The 20,556-nt window shown below is 36.2% G+C and overlaps 1 protein-coding gene across 8 annotated transcripts in view; it reads left to right on the top strand.

Annotated features, from left to right (window-relative positions):
• LOC134850961 (synaptotagmin-7-like) overlaps positions 1–19,047 on the top strand; it is a 93,001-nt gene extending 73,954 nt beyond the window's left edge. For 7 of the 8 annotated variants that reach the window (XM_063866808.1, XM_063866835.1, XM_063866825.1 and 4 more), the window contains exons 6-8: positions 9,106–9,226; positions 13,616–13,810; positions 18,678–19,047. In XM_063866808.1, the coding sequence (XP_063722878.1) occupies positions 9,106–9,226; positions 13,616–13,810; positions 18,678–18,799 (438 nt within the window). In that variant the 3' untranslated portion in view covers positions 18,800–19,047. Of the gene's footprint in view, positions 1–9,105; positions 9,227–13,615; positions 13,811–14,022; positions 14,116–18,677 lie in introns of those variants that run through there. The other variant, XM_063866862.1, reaches the window with a different exon arrangement.
• Positions 19,048–20,556: the final 1,509 nt, after the last annotated feature.

The following is a 20,556-nucleotide window of genomic DNA, read 5'->3' as shown; positions in this document are numbered from 1 at the left end:
AATTGAAAAATTTTATCAAGTTTTTCAAACTGAATTTTAAAAAAATTGCGATTAAATTATTCAAATTATGCATAAACTATTGCTTCTTTAGTAATATTGACAATTCTTATATTTAATTTACCCATAAGCTTATAAAATTTGATATTTTTCTGTTTTTCTGCTCTTGGACCCATTCTGCTCTTAGACCATTCTGCTTATTGACTGGCCACTATGGAAAGTGTTTTAGATAGCTTGAACTGCCTCCTCGCAACTTCTTGATGTGTTTATTCGCAAGGCTAGCGATGAAACTGAAACAAATCAAACCTGATGCTTAGCTCGAGTTGTTTTGCTAAAAATGAATTTTTTTATGCGCATTTATGAAGTTCTTTTAGGAGGCTAATTGATCAAAAAAAATTTAAACACATCAAATTGCTTTGATTGCTTAAACGCTGCGCAAAAAAAAAGATTTTCTACGAGGTATTCATTCTATGAAACTTCTAAGCACTTCACCCTATTTTTTGAGCCTTTTGAACGCTTCGCAAACGTTTTGAAATGAATCAGCAGATTTTCAAGCAATGAATCTTGGAATTAGTTCAAATTGCCTTGAATTTTTTGAAATGCTGCGCAAAAACAAAAGTTTATGGACACGGTTTCTACGTAAGAAAATCCGACGCCGAAAGCCGAAATGAGCGTTTTTGAGTTAACCAATTTCGCTCAGATTCATTGACCGCAATTGGCGACAACTTGATATTAACTACAAAAAATTTTTTTTTCATTTAAATAACGCTTTTTAACCCATGCTTTTTCAAAGATTTCAAAATTCTTGATCCCTGCTATGTGTCAATAAGTTGAGGAAAAGTCTGCTCTATGAACCGAGGCAAAAATCCGTACTTTCTACGCATATTATGTTGATATCAAACCCTAAATTGGTTGAAACAAAAATCAATCGTTTTTTGCCGAAGTTTTCTGCACCATAAACTAACTTTTGAAAATCTTGCCGAAAATGATGTTTTAGGAACACAATCGATGTTTCAGCGAAGTACACGTAGTAGTTGCAGAAGCAAAAAATTTCAATTAGATTTAAATTATAATTTATCTCAAAAATTGGTAAAAGCATCAAATTTATACACTAAAGCTGTTTTTTTTTCTGGAATAAATTAACAGTTTTGATGAATTGTTTAAAAGTCAATTAAAGCACTCAGTGTCTTGAGATTTCTGGATTTCCATTAACGGTTTTGTTTGGACCACCTCCCTAGGTGTAGGAAATAGCTAAATTAAATGGCGTAGGCTAGGATATTTTCAAACCCATGCAATTTCATCAATCAACGCTCTTTTGTCATTGACTTAGGTATCATTTACACCTATTCAATTTTATAATGAATTTTATTAACTTAAAAGTTTTAAATTTTGAAGTACAGTTGAAATTAAATCTTCATTTTCAAAACCAACTAATTTGAATGTTTTGAGAATCTAAAAATCACAAACAACTTTTTTAGAAATATGTTATAGTCCGTTGAATAAAAATTTAAAATATTTCTTTCTTTTTGTTTAAATTCAAATTTTATTCTTGCTATTGGCAAGCGCTACCAAAACAGAGTAACGAACAATTTTTCGGATAAACAGCTTGCTTAGGAAAATCCAGAATAGCTTAATTTACTTTAATTTCAAAGTTTTGCTTTCTGCGGCAAGCTTGGTCTAGATACAACGACTATGTCTGGGACAAATACGGCCAGGGCTTATTTTTTTTTCAAACTAAATTTTTTGCAATTTCAAAAAAAAATTGTTGGTGCCGGCCTGCGGTTCGTCGGTTATCTTTGGTCGGTTAAGTTTCCACATGACGGAAAATTTTTTGGCTGTAGATGCAAGTGTGTTTATTTTTGATTTACTGCTGTAAAAATTTGTTTGATTATAACTTTAACCATTGTAGATGATAGCGGCTTATGTTTGATTTTCTATATAACCAGTTTTGCGCCATTTGATGGGAAAATAATTTTAAATGTCTCGCCCCCCCCCCCCCCCCCCCCCCCAGAAAACAAAAGTTTGAAAAATTTGCAAATTTAAGAGCTAAAAAGCTCAAAAATTTCTTTGGCACTAGTTTCAGTTCAACTGGGTTTTACCCAAGTTTTGTCTGTTTCATTCCTGCTAGATGGACAGTGGTCTTCACAGTGGTCTTCATTTTGATTCCACAGTGGTCTTCAAAATTTTATTTTGTTGGGCAAAAAATAGCTTTTCAAACATTTTTAATTTATGAAAAATGTGTGAAAAACATTTTTTCCATACAAAATTTTAAAAAAAGAGGACAAAATTTGTAGCTTCCATTTTAGTTCAACCAGTTTTATTTTAGTTTCCAACCAGTTTTATCAACAAAAACGTTTTCAGATATTCGCTTATACCGTAGACCACGAATAGTCTATTTTCATAAAAAATTCAAGGGTCACATTGAAATTTCTCTGTGATGGCAAAAAGTTTGTAATTTTTAGTTTTAGATAATAACATGTAGCCTAAATCTGTCCTAAAAACAAGGCATGATTTTCAACATCCGAAAATTTTTGTCATCCGGCATAGATAGATAAAACTTCATATAAAACTTCTTATGTCGTTATATATCATTTATATTCTGATATTATATAACATGAATGCGTACTGGTCGATTGACCTTGATAACAAGGACGAGAACAGCGTCAAAAGAGAACTACGGTTCAGAGCGTAAATAAACTTTACATAAACAAGTTGTTTTAGCTTCTTCTCTCTCAAGCCCGACATTATCTATCCATACGGATTCAATGATTAACAGCTCATACCTTGAAGAAATAGCGGTATGACATGGCGCAGTCAGCAGGATTTTCGAAGAACCCACTCAACATAAACCCATTTTGGGAACGAGCATCGGCCGAACCTCCATTAGAGTGGACAAAATGGGCAGCAATACTGGAAATAGCAGTATTCGCAAAAGACGGCATCGAAATTCGGTTTCTACTACGAGACAGACCACAACTAGTAGAGCCATCTGAACCAGTATGCGAGGTCGAGATAACCGGTGAAACGAAGCCCAAACGAAAAACCGCGAGGTGCGCAACCAAAAAAAAGAGTGGGCTGGGAAAGCCACGTGATCAAAGCGTTGGAAAAAGGAGTTCTGTGTAATTCATTCAGATGAGATGAAGCTGACGCAAAAGTATGCAGCTATCTTTTCTTGTGTCTCGGCGCTGAAGGACAACGCCAAATACAACAAAAACGACCGAATATGCAGCTACACAAGGTATCTACGCAACAATTCATGACTGTTTTGGAGGATATATTCGTCACGACACGTATAATAGCTTGAGAGATTTAATTTTAATTGTCGAAAACAAACGAAAACAGAAAGCTTAGAACAAATTCATGCTGACCTAGTGGAACTAGCTTCAGCGGCCGAATGCGGCGACCGAGAAAGTGAGTGTTTAAGGGACATGTTTACCGCTCACATGAACCACAAAAAATTGCAGAGGAGTTGTTAGCACAGACACGTACCCCACAGGAGGCATACGAATACGCAATTCGACGCGAAAAAGGAATAGAACACAGTCGTACAATGAAAGTAAATCCAATCGTCAAACAGTGACGACCCCAAAACAAGAACCAATACATTATGTTAATACACGTGGCAGACAAAACCAACAATACAACCAAAACAATCAGCGAGGACGGGGTGGTTTTCGCGGCCGACTGTATCCACGCAGATGACAAAACACAAGGGGTCAATAATATCAACAAAAACGAAACACAAGTTTCAAACAGTGTTTCAAGTGTAGAAATCAATATGGTCCGAATCATCTACAATCTTGTCCGGAAAAAGACAAAATTTGCTCAAAATGCGCAAAACGCAGACACTTTGCAAAAGTTTGCCGTTCCACAAACGTAAATTACCTAGGAAATAGAAATTAGGAATAGCAGGAGGAAACAAAAATAGGGAGCACGGGGACGGATACCGACCCGGTGGCATATGCTGAGTTCACCACAAACAATGGTTGGGAAAACTATCAAATAGACGAATTTTCCGTTATGGCAATATCGGAATCATTTGAAATTAAAAACACAAAAACAACATCGGAAGACAATTTGAATGGTCACATTGTTAAATTGAAGACGAATACAACAGAACTATTCGCGATTGCTGACTCAGGCAGCCCGATGTCTTTTATAAACAAAAAAACCGCTCAACGATTAGAACAAAATGATCAAACGGCAGTGTTCAAAAACATCCTCCCGGAGGATACAGCCAGAAACTTAGCATGTTACAACGGCGAGTCAATACATCCTAAAGAAAAGCTAATAGTTGCGATTGAGTCGGGAGGATGGAAAATACAAACAGCTCCGTTCATTATAGTGGACAACCACAAAGCAAATGTAATAGGACGGAATCTATTACCACACATTGGCATTAAATTAATTCAGGACAAACAAACCCAAAAGGTACTCACGGTACAACAAAGCTACGAATCAAACCATGAAATTAAACAATGGATCAAGGACAATTTTCAACAATTATGCGTACAAATAGGAAAGTCAAAACACCACGTAATGAAAACAAAATTCAAAAAAGACTTTGAACCGATACAACAAAGGGGCAGACGTATACCAATACATCTACAAGAAAGGGTGGAAGCGGAACCAAGTTGATTGATCAAAAACACAATTTCAAGCTCGATAAGTGCTCAGACCAACAATTTATCAGTTCAATAGTAATCACAATTAAAAAGTACCAACCGGTTAAACTGGCTCTCGATTTCAAATAAATTAACAAATACATACGCAAAAACAAATATCAAATGTCAAACATAGATCTCCTTCTGGACAAAATCGCACAAGTGGTGAAATCAGACAAGTCAAACCAGACACTATTCACTACACTCGATTTACGATACGCATTTTCACAAATCCCGTTGGATAAAACAACACGAGAACAATGCAACTTCAGGCTCATTGGCGGAAATGCTACACGAACATACCAGTTCCAAACACAATTTCAAGCTCGATAAGTGCTCAGACAAACAATTTATCAGCCCAATAGTAATCACAGTTAAAAAGGACCAAATGGTTAAACTTACTCTCGATTCCAAAAAGATTAACAAATACATACACAAAAACAAATGTCAAATACCAAATATAGATCTCCTTCTGGACAATATCGCACAAGTGGTGAAATCAGACAAGTCAAACCAGACACTATTCACTACAGTCTATTCACGATACGCATATTCACAAATCCCGTTAGTAAAAACAACACGAGAACAATGCAACTTCAGTCTCATTGGCGGAAATGCTACAGGAACATACCAATTCCAAACACAATTTCAAGCTCGATAAGTGCTCAGACAAACAATTTATCAGCCCAATAGTAATCACAGTTAAAAAGGACCAAATGGTTAAACTTACTCTCGATTCCAAAAAGATTAACAAATACATACACAAAAACAAATGTCAAATACCAAATATAGATCTCCTTCTGGACAATATCGCACAAGTGGTGAAATCAGACAAGTCAAACCAGACACTATTCACTACACTCGATTCACGATACGCATATTCACAAATCCCGTTAGATAAAACAACACGAGAACAATGCAACTTCAGTCTCATTGGCGGAAGTGCTACAGGAACATACCAATTCCAAACAAGATTTTACGGCCTTACGGATATGCCGGCAGAGTTTCAAAAAGCAGTGGATCTAACGCTCACAAATTGCAATAATACCTAGACGATATTCTAATCGTAACCAAAGGAACGATAGAGACACATCGACAAAAACTCCAAACGGTGGTAACAAAACTTGACGAAGAAAATCTTGCAATTTCGTTAGACAAGTCTAATTTCGCATGCAAGCAAGTTGAGTGGTTAGGTTTCATTATCAACAGTGAGGGAACCAAACCACTTATAAAGAAAACTGAAGCAATTGAAAAAATATCGCCTCTCAAAACGTTCAAACAACCTAAAAGTTTCACGACGATGACAACTTCGTCACAGCTAGAGGCCAGCCACACCGAAATATTGGACACCGTAGTGGCCACAGTTGAGAAAGCCACCGAAACCGAAGAAGAAACGCCGCTATTTCGTCGGAAACTACAGAAAGTACTGGGAATTCTATTCATTGCCGCAGCCACCAAGAAAAACAGAAATCTACGCCCACTGATAAAATTTGTAAAAAAGCGCGACTGGGACGCCATCAAAGCCTCTTACGGACAATATTGGTTCAACAGTCGAAACCGGCTACACGTCCGAGAGGATTACCCACTCATCGATGAAAGAATCGTAATTCCCCCACAACTACGACAGACAGTACTTGACAGTCTTCACCTAACCCACCCGGGATTGGCAGCCATGTTGGATTTGAGTCACTATGTCTGGTTCCCGCACATCCATCGTTCATTTGTGCAAATGGCACAAAACTGCAATCATTGCACAGAGCAAGATAAAAATTTAAAACCATCCCAGGAAAGAAACTTTCATTCCAAATGGAACCGGTAGTCGAACCTAATGAGGAAGTTCAATTAGACTTTGCGGGCCCCTACCGGACGAATTAAACACGTTTTGGTTGCGATAGATAAGTGGTCAAAGTTCCCGACAGCGAAAGTTGTGTCAAACACAACAGCAGATATTGCAATCAAGTTCATGCAAAGATATATCTCTAACAACGGGTTTCCGAGAAGTCTGAGGTGCGATCAAGCTCAAACATTCAGGGCGAAAATTTTTTAAATTTTCTGCAGGCCGAACAACGTAAAACTAGTTTTCGCACCCGTAGACGATCACAGAGCCATAGGGGTTGTTGAACGAATGATTCAAACAATTAAACGTAGACTAGCGGTAACGAAAATAGACCAATCAAATACACCATATTAGCTAGCCTCGGATGTCGCAGAAATAATAAAAACACTAAGAATCACACCACACGGTGTCACAAAAGTTTCCCCTTTTGAGGCACATATGGGTAGAAAATCAAATACTCCAATATCGAACATAGCGACGAATAGCTCACCTAACAATTTAAAATGGGAGAGCGCAAAACATGCATGTTTAGATCGAAAGAACCTTACGAAGCCAACTTTGTCAGCAGAAGTTATGCATGACCTCGAGCGATGGTCAGAAGATGAAGTTCAAATCCGAAAGAAGGGAGCACCACCTAAAGTATCACATAAATCACTACCAAGGACGCTCACAAACAAGCATTCACCAAAACAACCAGAAACAAGTGCAAACTCAAAACCTAAAGAACTAGCCAAGAACAAACTTGACATAAGATAAAAGCGAGTGCAACGAACAATCGACAAAAATATTGCAACATAGAACAAGTGGCACGAAAAACCTTTCGGTTAGCAACAAAAGTAAAAAATCCAAAAACATTTGAACAAAATTATAAAACCATAGATGAAAAAATTCTAACCTACACACCGCACACTGCTTGGGTACAGACTTTTGGCAAACAACCGAGGTTACTAAGAAATAGCGGAACCGCATTTGTTCCTAACCCAGTAATATACGGACCTTGCAGACCTTCTCGTTTAAGCGACTATGTTGCTTACAAATCCGCACGGAGAACATGACCATGCTTACGTTTTTTAGACATAAAGGATCCGCAAGCTCCACAACATCCCATGTTCAAGAAGGACACCACAACGGGGCTCCAAATAAAACTAACAATGCAAGAGAAATCAGCACAAAGCCAGGGCACAAGCAAAGTCAGTCCCACAAAAAGAAAGGCGTTAGGAAAACGGACTGTAGGAAAACCTATAAGAAAATTGCAAACACCAAGAGGAATGAGCCTCCAAACGGAGATTGAACCGACAAACAACGCAGAAAAGGAAGATGATTGGTCATCAATATCGGAGGAAAACACCTCACCTTCACCAAAGCGACAAAACCAGAAAATTACACCGCCTGCGATCGCAACAAGAAAGTCGACTAGAAACCGACAGGCGACATTAGCGACAGCGCTAGGTAACCCCATTCCAACCAACACAGTACAAATCACAAGTGCAACCGGGACAAATAAATTTGAAATTGATTCGCCAAAAAAAAAACAAGATTCGCCAAGCTTAAAATCTCTGATTCAGGAAATGGGATTTTCGGAAAAAAACTCCAGAATATAAAGCTTGTGTACAATTTATACAGGCTATTAGCCCGAAACACAAAACAAGCAACACAAACAATGTGATCGACTTAACTTCACCAGCGGAGGCAGAAGATGAAGCGATGGAAAATGACGACATATTTTGCGTTAAAACGAAAGACATAGAAGAACCAAAAAAAGGACAAGTAGACGAACAACCAAGCAACGAAGAAGCACACGGAACAATAGATGACAACATTGACAACAACACAGGAAAAATAAGAGGGGAGAAATGAATAACCAATTCAAACAGTCCTACGGGGACTTAAAAATTCAATTAAACTTTATCATTTTTCCCGAGGAGGTGGAATGTCATCCGGCATGGATAGATAAAACTCCATGTTAAACTTCTTATGTATTTATATATCATTTATATTTTTATATTATATAACATTAATGTGTACTGGTCGATTGACCTTGATAACAAGGACGAGAACAGCGTCAAAAGTGAACTACGGTTCAGAGCGTAAATAAACGTTACATAAACAAGTTGTTTTTAACTTCTTCTCTCTCAATCTCGACATTATCGATCCATACGGATTCAATGATTAACAACTCATACCTTGAGGAAATAGCGTTATGACAATTTTGAACCAGAGTCTTCGCAGCCATTTACAAAAAAACATACATTTTTGTAATAATTTTGAGTGAAATTCAATTAGTATCTGACTTGGCTGCTAGTTGGTTTAGGAAAACCTACGTATGGCTAGTAGGTCATACATAGGTTTATCTGCGGTTTCAATACCATTCAATCCTTTGAGGTTCTCATTTGAGAAAACAGTATGGAAAAAATGCTTATCATTTAATAACATTGTAAGGAAAAAAGCCTATTAAGTGATTTTCATACAATTTTTTTTAATTCTATGGAATTGTATGAAATTTTATGATCAGCGTTTTCCATATTATGGAACTGTATGACAAGCATTTTTGTCATCGGGGCTGTTTTAAAGACTGATTTTATATTTATTTGATTATTTTTATTTCAGGAGAAATACCGGCGAGGGGAGATCATGATCACTCTTACTTACAACCCTCTCACTGGCATTCTCACCGTCACCATAGTCAAGGCCAGAGACCTCAAACCCATGGATATCTCCGGCACATCTGGTCAGTTTGAGTTAGACACCTAGATTTTAGTAAGACAAACATCACGACGCCGCAACATTACGAGGCCAAACTGAGTATTTTCTGAATTGTAAGCGGATTGATCGTTCCGAAAAAACTTTAACATGTTTAAAGATTTGTCTCTGGAATCCAGAAAAATACAGACACCAAATTGTGCGCCTATCCATTGCACAGTTTGCCCAGGTCTAGTCATCCTGAAAATCTTACCAATATCTTGAAGAATCTTGAAGATTTATCAAAAATAGCAAAGAAACTTGAAAAATTTTCATGAGTTTTCGTCTAAAAATTATGAACCCACCTCAGAAACCTGTATGATGGCTTCATGATTCTTTGCAATCTTTGCTTTTTATCTTCAAGATTCTTAGAATTTTCTCAAAGATCTTTACCGATCTTCAATATTCTTGACACAATCTTACCTTTTTTTCGAAGATTTTTCTTCAAGATTTTTCAAAGAATCTTCAAGATTTGTCAAAGATTGCAAAGATTGCTGGGGGGCCTGGGTGGCCTCTTAATGAATGATGCTCTATGCGAGTTTGAAGAAGAAGCACGGTGTGGTAGTTAAACATGATCAGATTAATGTTTATACGACTGAGGTTACGCAAACCTCAGTTACACAAATATGCACTGAAAAATAAGCAAAAATTGTTATTGCATAACCGAATTTAGTTTTGTGGAGAAAAAACTTTAAATTTCTTTTTGCCAAGCATAATGCGCTAAAAGGGACGGTATTTTCCGGGAAGATTCTGCCATTTTTTAGGTCGACCCAATTGTTTTCCGAGCAATCTCAGAACACTATTATTACCTTACTTTGATCAAATTTTCTGAGCCGCAGGAAAATTTTTGAAAAAACAGGCCAAAAAAAAAGCGTTTTAAGCACTTTTTGGAAAAAGTTGACCAATCTGGAACATTTTGATTGCGCTCCTTTTCAAAGTAGGTCCCTTTCTTATTGTCGCAAATTGAGACAATAAATCCTTTTTTTTGTCATTATTACAAACGTTTTCATAAAATATAATCAATCAAAATCCATTTTATTGGAAATATATTAAAATACATTATTTGAAATTCTTTAAAATAGATTATAAGGTATTATAATCCTAATTTTTTTTGCAAAATTGTTGTTGAACTTTTCAAAACTTCTGCTGTACTCGCGGCGTACTCGAAATTTAAATATACCCGCACTAAATAATCGAATATAGTGGTGTATATTGCCAAAAAATAATCGAATATAGTGGAGTATATTAGTAGAATATACCCGCACTAAATAATCGAATATAGTGGAGTATATTGCCAAAAAAACATGACCCATACTATCAATTTTCATGACCAATCTAACCAGAAAAATGGCTTTTTAGGTGATGAAATCGATTAATTTCTGTCATCAAAAAAGTATTATGATCCAGGGGCGGATTAAGGGGGGAGGGACGCCCCTCCCTCAGGGATTTGACCCCCTGCCGACCCTTTGATACTTTTTAAGAAATCCATTTTTGGCCGATCGACCGTAAAATTTTTCTGAAGGCGCCTTTGGTGCCAATACATACTAACTTTGAGGGGGAGCGTGCGCCAAAAAAAACGCAATTTTTTTGGTCAAATTTTTCCAAAAAGTGCCCAAAAACTTGCCTGCGGCGCAGAAAATTTGACCGAAACCGCGTCTTCATACTGCTTTAGGAGAACTCGGAAAATCAAAAGAACTCGGAGAATCAAAATGGATAAAACTTTTTCAAAATTTTCATGAAAATCCGCCCCCCCCCCTCGAGAAACTCCTAGATCCGCCCCTGTTATGATCATTCATAATCGATAATTTATTTTAGTTTCAATATTATCAATTATTTTTGTTCATGAAATCCATGAAAATCGATTTCGTTTTGCAAGTATGAAATGTTTACTCAATTTTTGCAGCTATCTGCAAAAACTCAAACGAGAATGTTCATACCTGTGTACCACGACAACCCCCCCCCCCGCCCCCTCCCTCCAACGCTCGGTATCCGGCTTTACTTTAACGTCCCTCACCCCTTTTAACCCCCATACCCACGCCCACCTACCACACACACACAAAGCACACCCTTTCCAACTCCGCCCGCACCTCAATTCTCACCCCTCTTCTCATATATACCCTCCCCTAGCTAACGACCCCCGAGTTTTTACTTCCCATGTGAACAGGGGGATCAAAATCTATAGACGTTACGTTACGTTCAGCAACCACCATCCCTGGTACAAAAGGACACTGAACATGAAATGGTAGAGAAGGAGGGGAGCAAAATGGATAAAATAGCGTAACAAAAGTCGAGAAACAAAGAAGTTCTAGAAAGAAGTTGTGAAATAAAAAAGTTGAAAGCGGCAGAAGTAAGTCTCATTTTTGCAGTTTTTCTATAACGAGTATTAAGCCAAAAGCAACTCTCAATTTTAGAAAACGTTGCACTCTGTTTGAAAAACATCAACAAAACTAAACAAAGTTTCAACACCCATTATAATCAGTTATAATCGATCAAAGTAGATTTTATTGATTTGACAAAAAAAGATGACAACCTATTTTTAATCAATTATAAGTCACTTTTTTGTATTTTGTGAATGCTGGCCATCAAACTTAATATAATAGATTACTATTCGTGAAACTCTAGTGCGGGTAATCTTTTTATGTAAAATGCGCGTTTAAACGTACTCCCTCTCCTTTCCGTTCGCGTGTTCAACCCCTTCACCTGCGATTAATAGCCACCCCAAACCCTCTCCGCGTTTACAAATCCGCACAGACCCCCAACCGCCGCCTCCTCCCTCTCGCATCTAAGTTTAGGCGTTAGTAATCGATTATAACGGATTTTTATGATGATTTTTTGACAATTAATATTGATTATAATTACCAAAATTAGGTGTTAAATGGATTTATAATTGATTATATTTGTGATATTTTCCAAGAGATTATAATTTCTTATAATCGATTATATCTGATTATAGCTCTTAGAAAACCCTTAAAATCAGTTATAATCGATTATAATTGATTATAATCTCTTATTTTGCCAAAACTTTGTCAGCTCAAAAAACAATATTTGAATTATATTTAATGGGTTAATAATTTTGTGCCAATAAGAAAATCTCTAAACGAGAGATCTCTTGAACACTTTGGATCACCTGAACACAAAGTTTTGCCACAAAACAAAAATTTCATAGAGATCCTTTCATATTGGTGAAAAGATTCCCGTGGTAGATTAAAAATAAATTTTCCGAATCAATCATGGACCTAAATCAATTTTCTGATGTTTTGGTGGTTGAAAAAACTTGAAATATGCATCAGAAAACAATTCTAATAGGGAATAAATGAAAAAAAAACCTATAAATTTGAATTGATTGCATAACTTTAAAATAATGTTTCTCATTTTTCATAGGAACGTCTACAAAAAGCATAAAAAATAAGCAATTTAGATGCAACTTCGAAGACAAAATGGACAAAAAAAGGAATTATAATCCATTATAATCGATTATAATGGATTTTTGGGCAAAAATAATGAATTAGAAACATGAATATAAATAATGGATTATAATCAAATATAATTGATTATAAATAATTGTATCGAAAAAAAAAGACGAATAAATAATCGATTATAATCGATTATAATGTATTCTAATTAACTATAACTTGATTTTTAAAAGAGAGATTCTAATCAATTATTAATTGATTAAAATTGATTGTTTCTCAATTTTAGCAAGACTGGCACTAAAATTGTAATGTAATCGATTTTTAACGCTTGAAACTGGATGCGGGCTGTTTATTTGAAAGGGGTCATGTGGGGTTAAAGCGCGGCGAGGGGGTTGTAAACGCGGGGAGGGTTAAACGCGGGAATTTAAACGAAATGTAAGTGAGGGGGCAGAATAAACGTGGGGGTCTCATATGCTGGAGGAACGGCAAGAGACGCAAGCTGCTTCAGGGCGAGAATAGAAAATAAGGAAAAAAATGAGGAGCTAAAAAAAATTATGAGATTCTCGTTTTATCTGATGTAACGAGTATTAAGCAAAAAACAACTCTTTAGTATTGAATGCAGCATTGCGTTTGAAAGTTTCAGAAAAACTTTACAAAAAAATTATTATAATCCATTCAAATCGATTATGATCGATTATTTTTGAAATTTTTAGAAATTGACTTCGAAAGTTGAATATAATGGATTATAATATTTGTAACTCCAGTGCGGGCCGAACAAAAATTTTAAGGTTGGTCGGCCAAAAGCGGATGTCGTAAATTATAACAAAGGGGGGACCTTTTGGTTGGCGAGTGGGACGAGTCCCCGAGGAGGGGACGTCGGGATTCCCGTCACCCCTCTAAAAATCCGCTCCTGGATATATTAGATAGTTTTCGATGATTAAATTGTTTTTTTTTGTTTGAAACAGACCCGTACGTGAAGGTATACAACATGTATCAGACTAAACGACTGCAGAAAGTGAAGACAACTACCAAATACCAAACTTTGAACCCAGTGTTCGACGAAAACTTTTCCTTCACAATTCCCACCCATAAACTGGAAGACACACAAATCGTGGTCACAGTCATGGACAAGGACCTTATCAAGTGGAACGAAAAGATAGGTATGGGCAAGTAAATATGACCTTGAATCAAGTAAACCTTGGCGGAACAAGTTAACAACCCCCATCCTAAAACGTTTTAGGGAAGAGAACTATAACTTTGGTTCTAGATTAGAGTTTTCATCCAATAAGAATCGAGCAATATACACGCAGTCCTGTGAAATTCTATTCCAAAAGTAAAATTTAGGTAGATGCTCTTAACTTGGTCTATTTAGGTGCGAGGACTTTAACTTGATCCAAGCATTCTGCTCCTCAAAAACACCAGACCAAGTCAAGATTTTCCATCGATCTACTTAACCATCTTATTGGGGCTAATTTTGATGTGCTGCTTGTCAAACACTCAATTCTGGTTGGCCGAAAGTTCACACTTAAAACCATTCTAAAATCGTACCGTCTTCAGCTTTAGATGAATGCTGCTACTTCATGTAAGATCATAACAAGGAGAACGGAAAAATAGGGTGACAGTTAAGACAACTGGGATCTATTCTAACCCAACTGCAGCCTGATTAATCTACTATAAATCAATTATATGAATGATAAACAGTTTGAGCTAAGTAACTTATCCTGGAAATTATCACACGACTTTTACTTGCCACATTAAATATCCCAAAGGGGAAAATAGTGCAAGTATCTGAAAAATAACTGGGAAGACAATTTTCGGTGTTTTAGCAAGCAGTTATTGGCAATTAAAAAAAAATTGAACCAAAATGCGTTGATAGATGAAAAACTATCGCTTTGTACTTGAGATTGTCTATGGGAGATGTTATGTGAAAAACTTTCAAGACTTTCATTTCAAAAGTTTATCCTTAATTTACCAGAAACTAAATCAGATTCTAAAACAGGAACTAAATCAGATACTTGAGGGGCAGTCAAAGCATACCAAATTTGCCCCGATAGAAGTCGTAATGTGACAACTTGCACCAAAAGAAAACTCGCTTTAAAAGACAACTCAGATTTTACTCACCACCGCAGTCGCGCCATCGTGTTGCATTCATGCCAAGAGAGTTAGGACTTTACACGATATCTGGAGCCGGTTATCGCCCACAATCGGCAAATCACTGGTAGCGCGCCAACCGACAACTATAAGCCGAAACTCTCAACTTTTGATTTAGTTTTCTAATTTTGCGAGTTGTCGCTTTCTTTAAGTTTTGTGAGTTGGCTTTTGGAGCAAGTTGATTTTTGCTGCGAGATGTCGCAGCACCGGTAAAAGTAGTCTCGACTAGTAGGAGAGTAATTCAAAAAAGTTTTTCTTGATTTTATAATCAAGACTTCAAACTTTTTTTATATGAACTACCATCAAAATTCTACCGTTTATTATTCGAATATTTGGACTTTCAATTGCTCACCCTAACTTCTGACACGCCCTTTGTTTTCAAAAATTATGCTAGCGTTTAGACAGAGTGCTTAAAATTTCAAATAGCCCCTCTGATATAAAATTTTCACAAATAGTCAAACCCTACAAAAATACTGCGCACGCCACTGTTTGCCTAGTGTGTTTTGTTTGTTAAACGGTCTGACCATTTTTTCAGCAATGAAAATGATTCAATTATTGAAAATCAATGTGTTATTTTTTGCGGTACAACCGCATTCAAGAATCAGGAGCAATTGGATGAGAACACTTTCCTAATTAAAAATCTGCTCTTTGGAATTTTTTGTATTTTACAAAAAGCTATCATAATTATACAACCCTTACTGACAAAGCTGAGATAGAACCTGAAGAAATTTATCATACGGACATTTTAAAGCAAAAAATTTGATTTCAACAGATTTCAACATTCATTCAAAACTGACTCAAATGGTTTTAACTGTTTTGGCTTTCATAACGAAAGTAACGGAATATTTGTGCTCGGGTGGTTTTTTTATTCAGAAAAAATTCGACTTTTTAAAAAGTTTTTTGAGGAAATTTTTTTTTATATCATTCGAAATTTATTGTTGTCCTGAGCTTAAATTTGAGAAGATATTTCACCTGTGATTATTTTTTGTAACGTTATGAGGGTTTAGTGATTGCCATTTTGGCTAAATTGGGACAATTAACAAGCGATTTATTTCGAGCTGTTAACGCGTAAGCGGAGGTTTAATCCGTCTTAGTAAGCGGGCATAGCGTGGTTGAAGCAGGTTAGTTGACTTAAATGATTTGTTACTAGGAGCTAAATCTATGACTTTGTACTTCATCTGGCGTGTGGGGGATGATTTTCACAAAAACTTATAATTTAAAAAAAGTTTTTTTTTCTACATTTAGTTTTTTCATGTGGTTACTGCTCCATAGACCTTAAAAGGCAGTCGGAACATTCAAGGTTTGGCCCTGATACAAGCAGTCTTGTTAGATTCTGAAACCATCAAAAGTTTAACAAATACTTTTCGAATCAATAAGTATCAATTTTGAACAAAGTAATTCCATTTCACATCGAACTAAATCATTTTTTTTTGCTTCTCTAGACATTAAGTATCAGTTTTAAACATACTAAACCAGTTTCATATCAAACTTAATCATTTGTTTTGCTTCTATAGGTTAGATTGTTGCTAAAAGCATGATATAAAAAGTTTCTTAATGATTTTTACAAAATTGCAAGACAAAATAAGCTTTAAAAAAAGGACTTTTTGAGCAGAAATTTTGGAATAGCGAGAAGACAAACAATTTTAAATCAGGTTTAAATCAGGCAAAAGTGTATCTGCAGTATAGAAACTATTTTGGACGCAAAACAAGAAATAGAAAGAAGAAAATGAGCAAAATCAGTCAGGTTTTGGGCTCACTGGGATAAAAAAGCCAAAAAATATACAAAAAGTTTACTTTCATAGAACTAAACTTTTTCAGGATTTTATGAAGGCAATCGGAACATTCAGGGCTTTGCCCGGATACGAGCAGTCTTGTTTAGTTTGCAATCCATAGGTTAAACCATTTTCGAAACGATTTTTGTTGCTCGTTTTATCATCTTAGAATGACTCAAAAAGTGATTTTAAACCGCTTCAAATTTTAACCACTTTACTAGTTACTCTGCAGTTTTTGTTAGCAAAATTCAAATCATTTTCTAGTTGAAATCTATAAAAAATAGTTAACTGAAGATTTTAAAAACTTGTCAAAAAAATCATTTTAAGAAAAACAGAAGAAACTTTGTTTTCATGCTGGAAGAATGCCGCAACTATTGTGTAGATACTGCAAAATATTTGGTCCTTACAGGTTTTCGACCACTCATCGACGCACAGAATCATTTTTTGTCCCCTCAAAATTTTCGAGCTTTTCTCCTCCGTGGTATACACTGCAGAATCTTTGTCCCCAGTACGTTTATGTTCGGTGGTTTACAACTTTTCCTCATCGTGAAAAAGAGACTTTTGAATTGATGGCAATCTACTGTATAGAATTCGATCTTATCCGCTATGAAAAAACTCCCAATTGTTGAGTCAATAATTTTTTTCGTCGATTGATGTTTGAACAGTAAATTTGGCAATTTTCGACTGTTTTGGTTTTGACTGACGCCTCTTTAGACTTCCTATGCTCTGCGTAAGGATTCCGCTTTCCCTATGCGTTACCAATGCTTCGTGCCCGTAGATTTTGCTTTTTGTCTTTCCAGATCTTTCATAATTCTCCCAGATCGAATCAAAAGGGCGGACACAAGAACCAGGCATTATGTCAATTTTATCTAAATTGAGTCAGTTTGTAACAATTATAAATAACACGTATGGATAAATAACTTTAAATAACAGTTTTATAAACAGTGTAACAATTAAGGTTTGTAATAACAGTTCAACCCTACATGTCTTCTTTAAATATGTAAAAAAAACTTTTTCAATTGAAGAATCCCAAAAAACCCCAAAGAAAATTTTTAATTAGAAAAAAAAACAACAATATTTGGTGATGCCTAGAAAAATATAAAAACACTGATTGCAGAATTTGGGCAATTTGTTCGCGATTTCTGGTTGTCGAAACTTATAACACAATTTTTATAATGCGACAACGCGCAACGAAAGACAACTCGAACTGAAAGTTACAACTAGGAAACTACTCACCACCGCAGTCGGGCCCTTAATCCAATTTTCTACAGCTATAATTTTATTTTCAAACTGCGAGTTCTCACTTTCCTCAAATTTTGCGAGCTATCTTTTGCTGTGAGTTATTTGTGTGGTACCGATACTTTTAACTAGGCGTTGATAGAAAAACCAGATTTGCTTAAAATGAATTAAACATAGATTAAAATTTTTGTTTATTGAACATTTTTTGAAATTGTGTCACTGTGAGTTTATATCCGGGGTGGCCTTTTCATAGAGTAATTTTGGATATGTTACACCGTCTGTTCGTCAATTGAATATATAAATACTTTTGAATTAGTTCCAACTGTTTCAATTAATTGGCTGGTAAGAAATAGGGAAAAAGGCGGGATGCCCGAAAAGATTTTAGCTATTTTGAATTTGATGTTGTTTTTAATATCAACGGGTGGGTCTTAAAAACTTAAAGCAGGTGTGGATCTAGGGTTTTTGCGAGGGAAACATTCGAAAACATGTCTATGAAACTCCTAAATCTTCTCAAACATTCAAAAGACTCTGCATGAATTGTGAAAAAAACTTTTGCCAAAAAGCCGCTTTTACTCAGTTGTGAAAGTATTTGAACAAAAAAATATATTTTTTGTTGGGCTCAAAATTAAAATATTTTAATAATGAAGGTTTGTCGGCAAAAAGTAGACGTCCTAAATAAGTATTTACAAAGAAAGGGCTCTTTGTGTAATTAGAATGTGGAAATCCCGGTGGCCAAAGAGGATAAGTTACTGGCTTAAAGGGTTTTTTTTTCGTAAGAAATTTTCGGCCGTTCGGCGCTTCTATCATAAGACTTGCGACCTTAAACCAGCGACAAGCAGTTTGGCTAAAATTGTTTCTTGTACAGGCAGCGTGCTGTTAGGAAGAAGAGCGGGCCAACGAGAGATGCAACACTGGCGAGAAATGCTGACCAAAAGACGACAGCCAGTCACAATGTGGCACTACTTAAGGATCGACCAGGACTACTAGCGACCCCCTCTTCCTTATCAACCCCCCCCCCCCCGCAGCACCCGTCGCACCTCAACCCTGCTCAACGAACCCTCTCACACGATTGAAACCATAACATACCATTAATACAGGCAGCATTACAGCATCATACAACTATTTCTGAATTCCAAACCAATTCAATTTAGAGATTAAGATAAAGAAAACAATTCATAATTTTTATGAGATACATTTTCGCATTCCCAATCTGTTGCCAAATGTTTTACCGCAACTTGTGGATTTTTAGAATCAATTTAGCTTCGATCTCCGATGTTTTTTTATTTAAACGACTAGCAGTGAAAAGAGAATGTTAATTCGTTTGAGATCCAATCAAGGTTCCATGGTCGAGAAAAATTGGAATTACTGGAAGAGGTCCTCAAAACTTGACCAATTTTCATGGATCTGTTGACTACCCCCGTAATAATCGGTTTATCTGACACTTCCGGAAGTTACAAAAATTTAATTCTTTTTCTTTTAGACCTCAAAGTTGCTTCCTCTTTGAGCATTGTGAGTTATGACTGTACAACTGTATTCTAAGCTTAATTCAAATTGCTCTGGTGCTGAAACTACAAGTAGTTTCAGCACTTACATAAAAGTGGGTTGTTAGTTTGATGGAGTATGATTGGTTAGTATTCAATATTTTATTGAGTTAAAACATCATAATACTATCCAATAATAAATTCTGGCTTAGATCTGGTTCCACCCATCCGGGGTTTACAGAGTTTTAGTTCTTCAGTGTTCTACTGTAGTGGAGAATGGATGATGGTGTCTTTCTTTAGAAGTTGCGAGCATATTCTTTTTTACGATTACGAAGAACGATTGTTATCACGATCGTTTTGGGAGATCGTATCATGATTTCTGATCGGTTGTGATGAGTGTTGATTAGTTTTATTAGAGAATCGCAATGCTCCAATCTCGTTTGGATGTGGCATGTATTTTGAATTTGGATGAAGTGCCTGGTGACTTGGATCTGTACGTATACTTGAACATCGAGATAGCCATTGTTCTGTTTCAATGGGTTTCCTTTGTTGCGATGCCAAGTTGTACTTTAAATCCTTTGAGTGTAGTGACTGAAGGCAGCATGTCGGGTTTGTTTTGCCATTCCGTAGTTGGAGTGTGACTGGGTTGTTAAGTTCCTTGCTGCTCGTCTTTGGGCTGTAAGTAATCTATATTCTGCATTGTTTTATATACATATACAAATCTTTGTTAATTTTGTTTTTAGTTATGACCTTGTATTAATTTTTATCGCAAAAGCGTTATTGTTTAGTTCGGTTATTTTTAAGAGCTACTCACCCTTGAGTAACTCTTGTCAAAAATAGAGTGTTGATCACCAAGCGTGGATGTAGCACGGTAGATTAGGCCGGCTATAGAGCATGCGCAGGACGTCCTCTCTGGTGGGTTAGGCCAGGAGCGGAGTATAAATTCATGCTCTCTTTTTTGGAGGGTCTTTTTTGTGTTCAACCTTTGGTGCCTTTTTTGTTACTGGTTTTTCCCTCTTTGTCTTGGTTGTGTCCTTTTCTTCAAATTTCAAATCGTTTGTTTTGGGTTTGTTCTTCGACTTTTTTGTGTTTTGTTTTTTTTTGTGTTCAGACTTGAAAGTAGTCTTCAAAAGAATAGTTTATCCAGTTCTAAGCTGGTGTTAGTCCGGTTTGGGTACCGTGGAATTTCTTTTCTTAGTCATGCTGTTAGGTTGTGATTTGTGGTGTTTAGTAAGCTGCGTTGGTTAGTTTGGATTATTATAT

The sequence above is a fragment of the Symsagittifera roscoffensis genome, chromosome 1, assembly GCF_963678635.1.
Source record: "Symsagittifera roscoffensis chromosome 1, txSymRosc1.1, whole genome shotgun sequence".
In the NCBI taxonomy this organism is placed as follows: Eukaryota; Metazoa; Xenacoelomorpha; order Acoela; family Convolutidae; genus Symsagittifera; species Symsagittifera roscoffensis.
The sequence above is the reverse complement of the archived record's forward strand: the minus strand, read 5'-3'. Positions and strand labels throughout refer to the sequence as shown.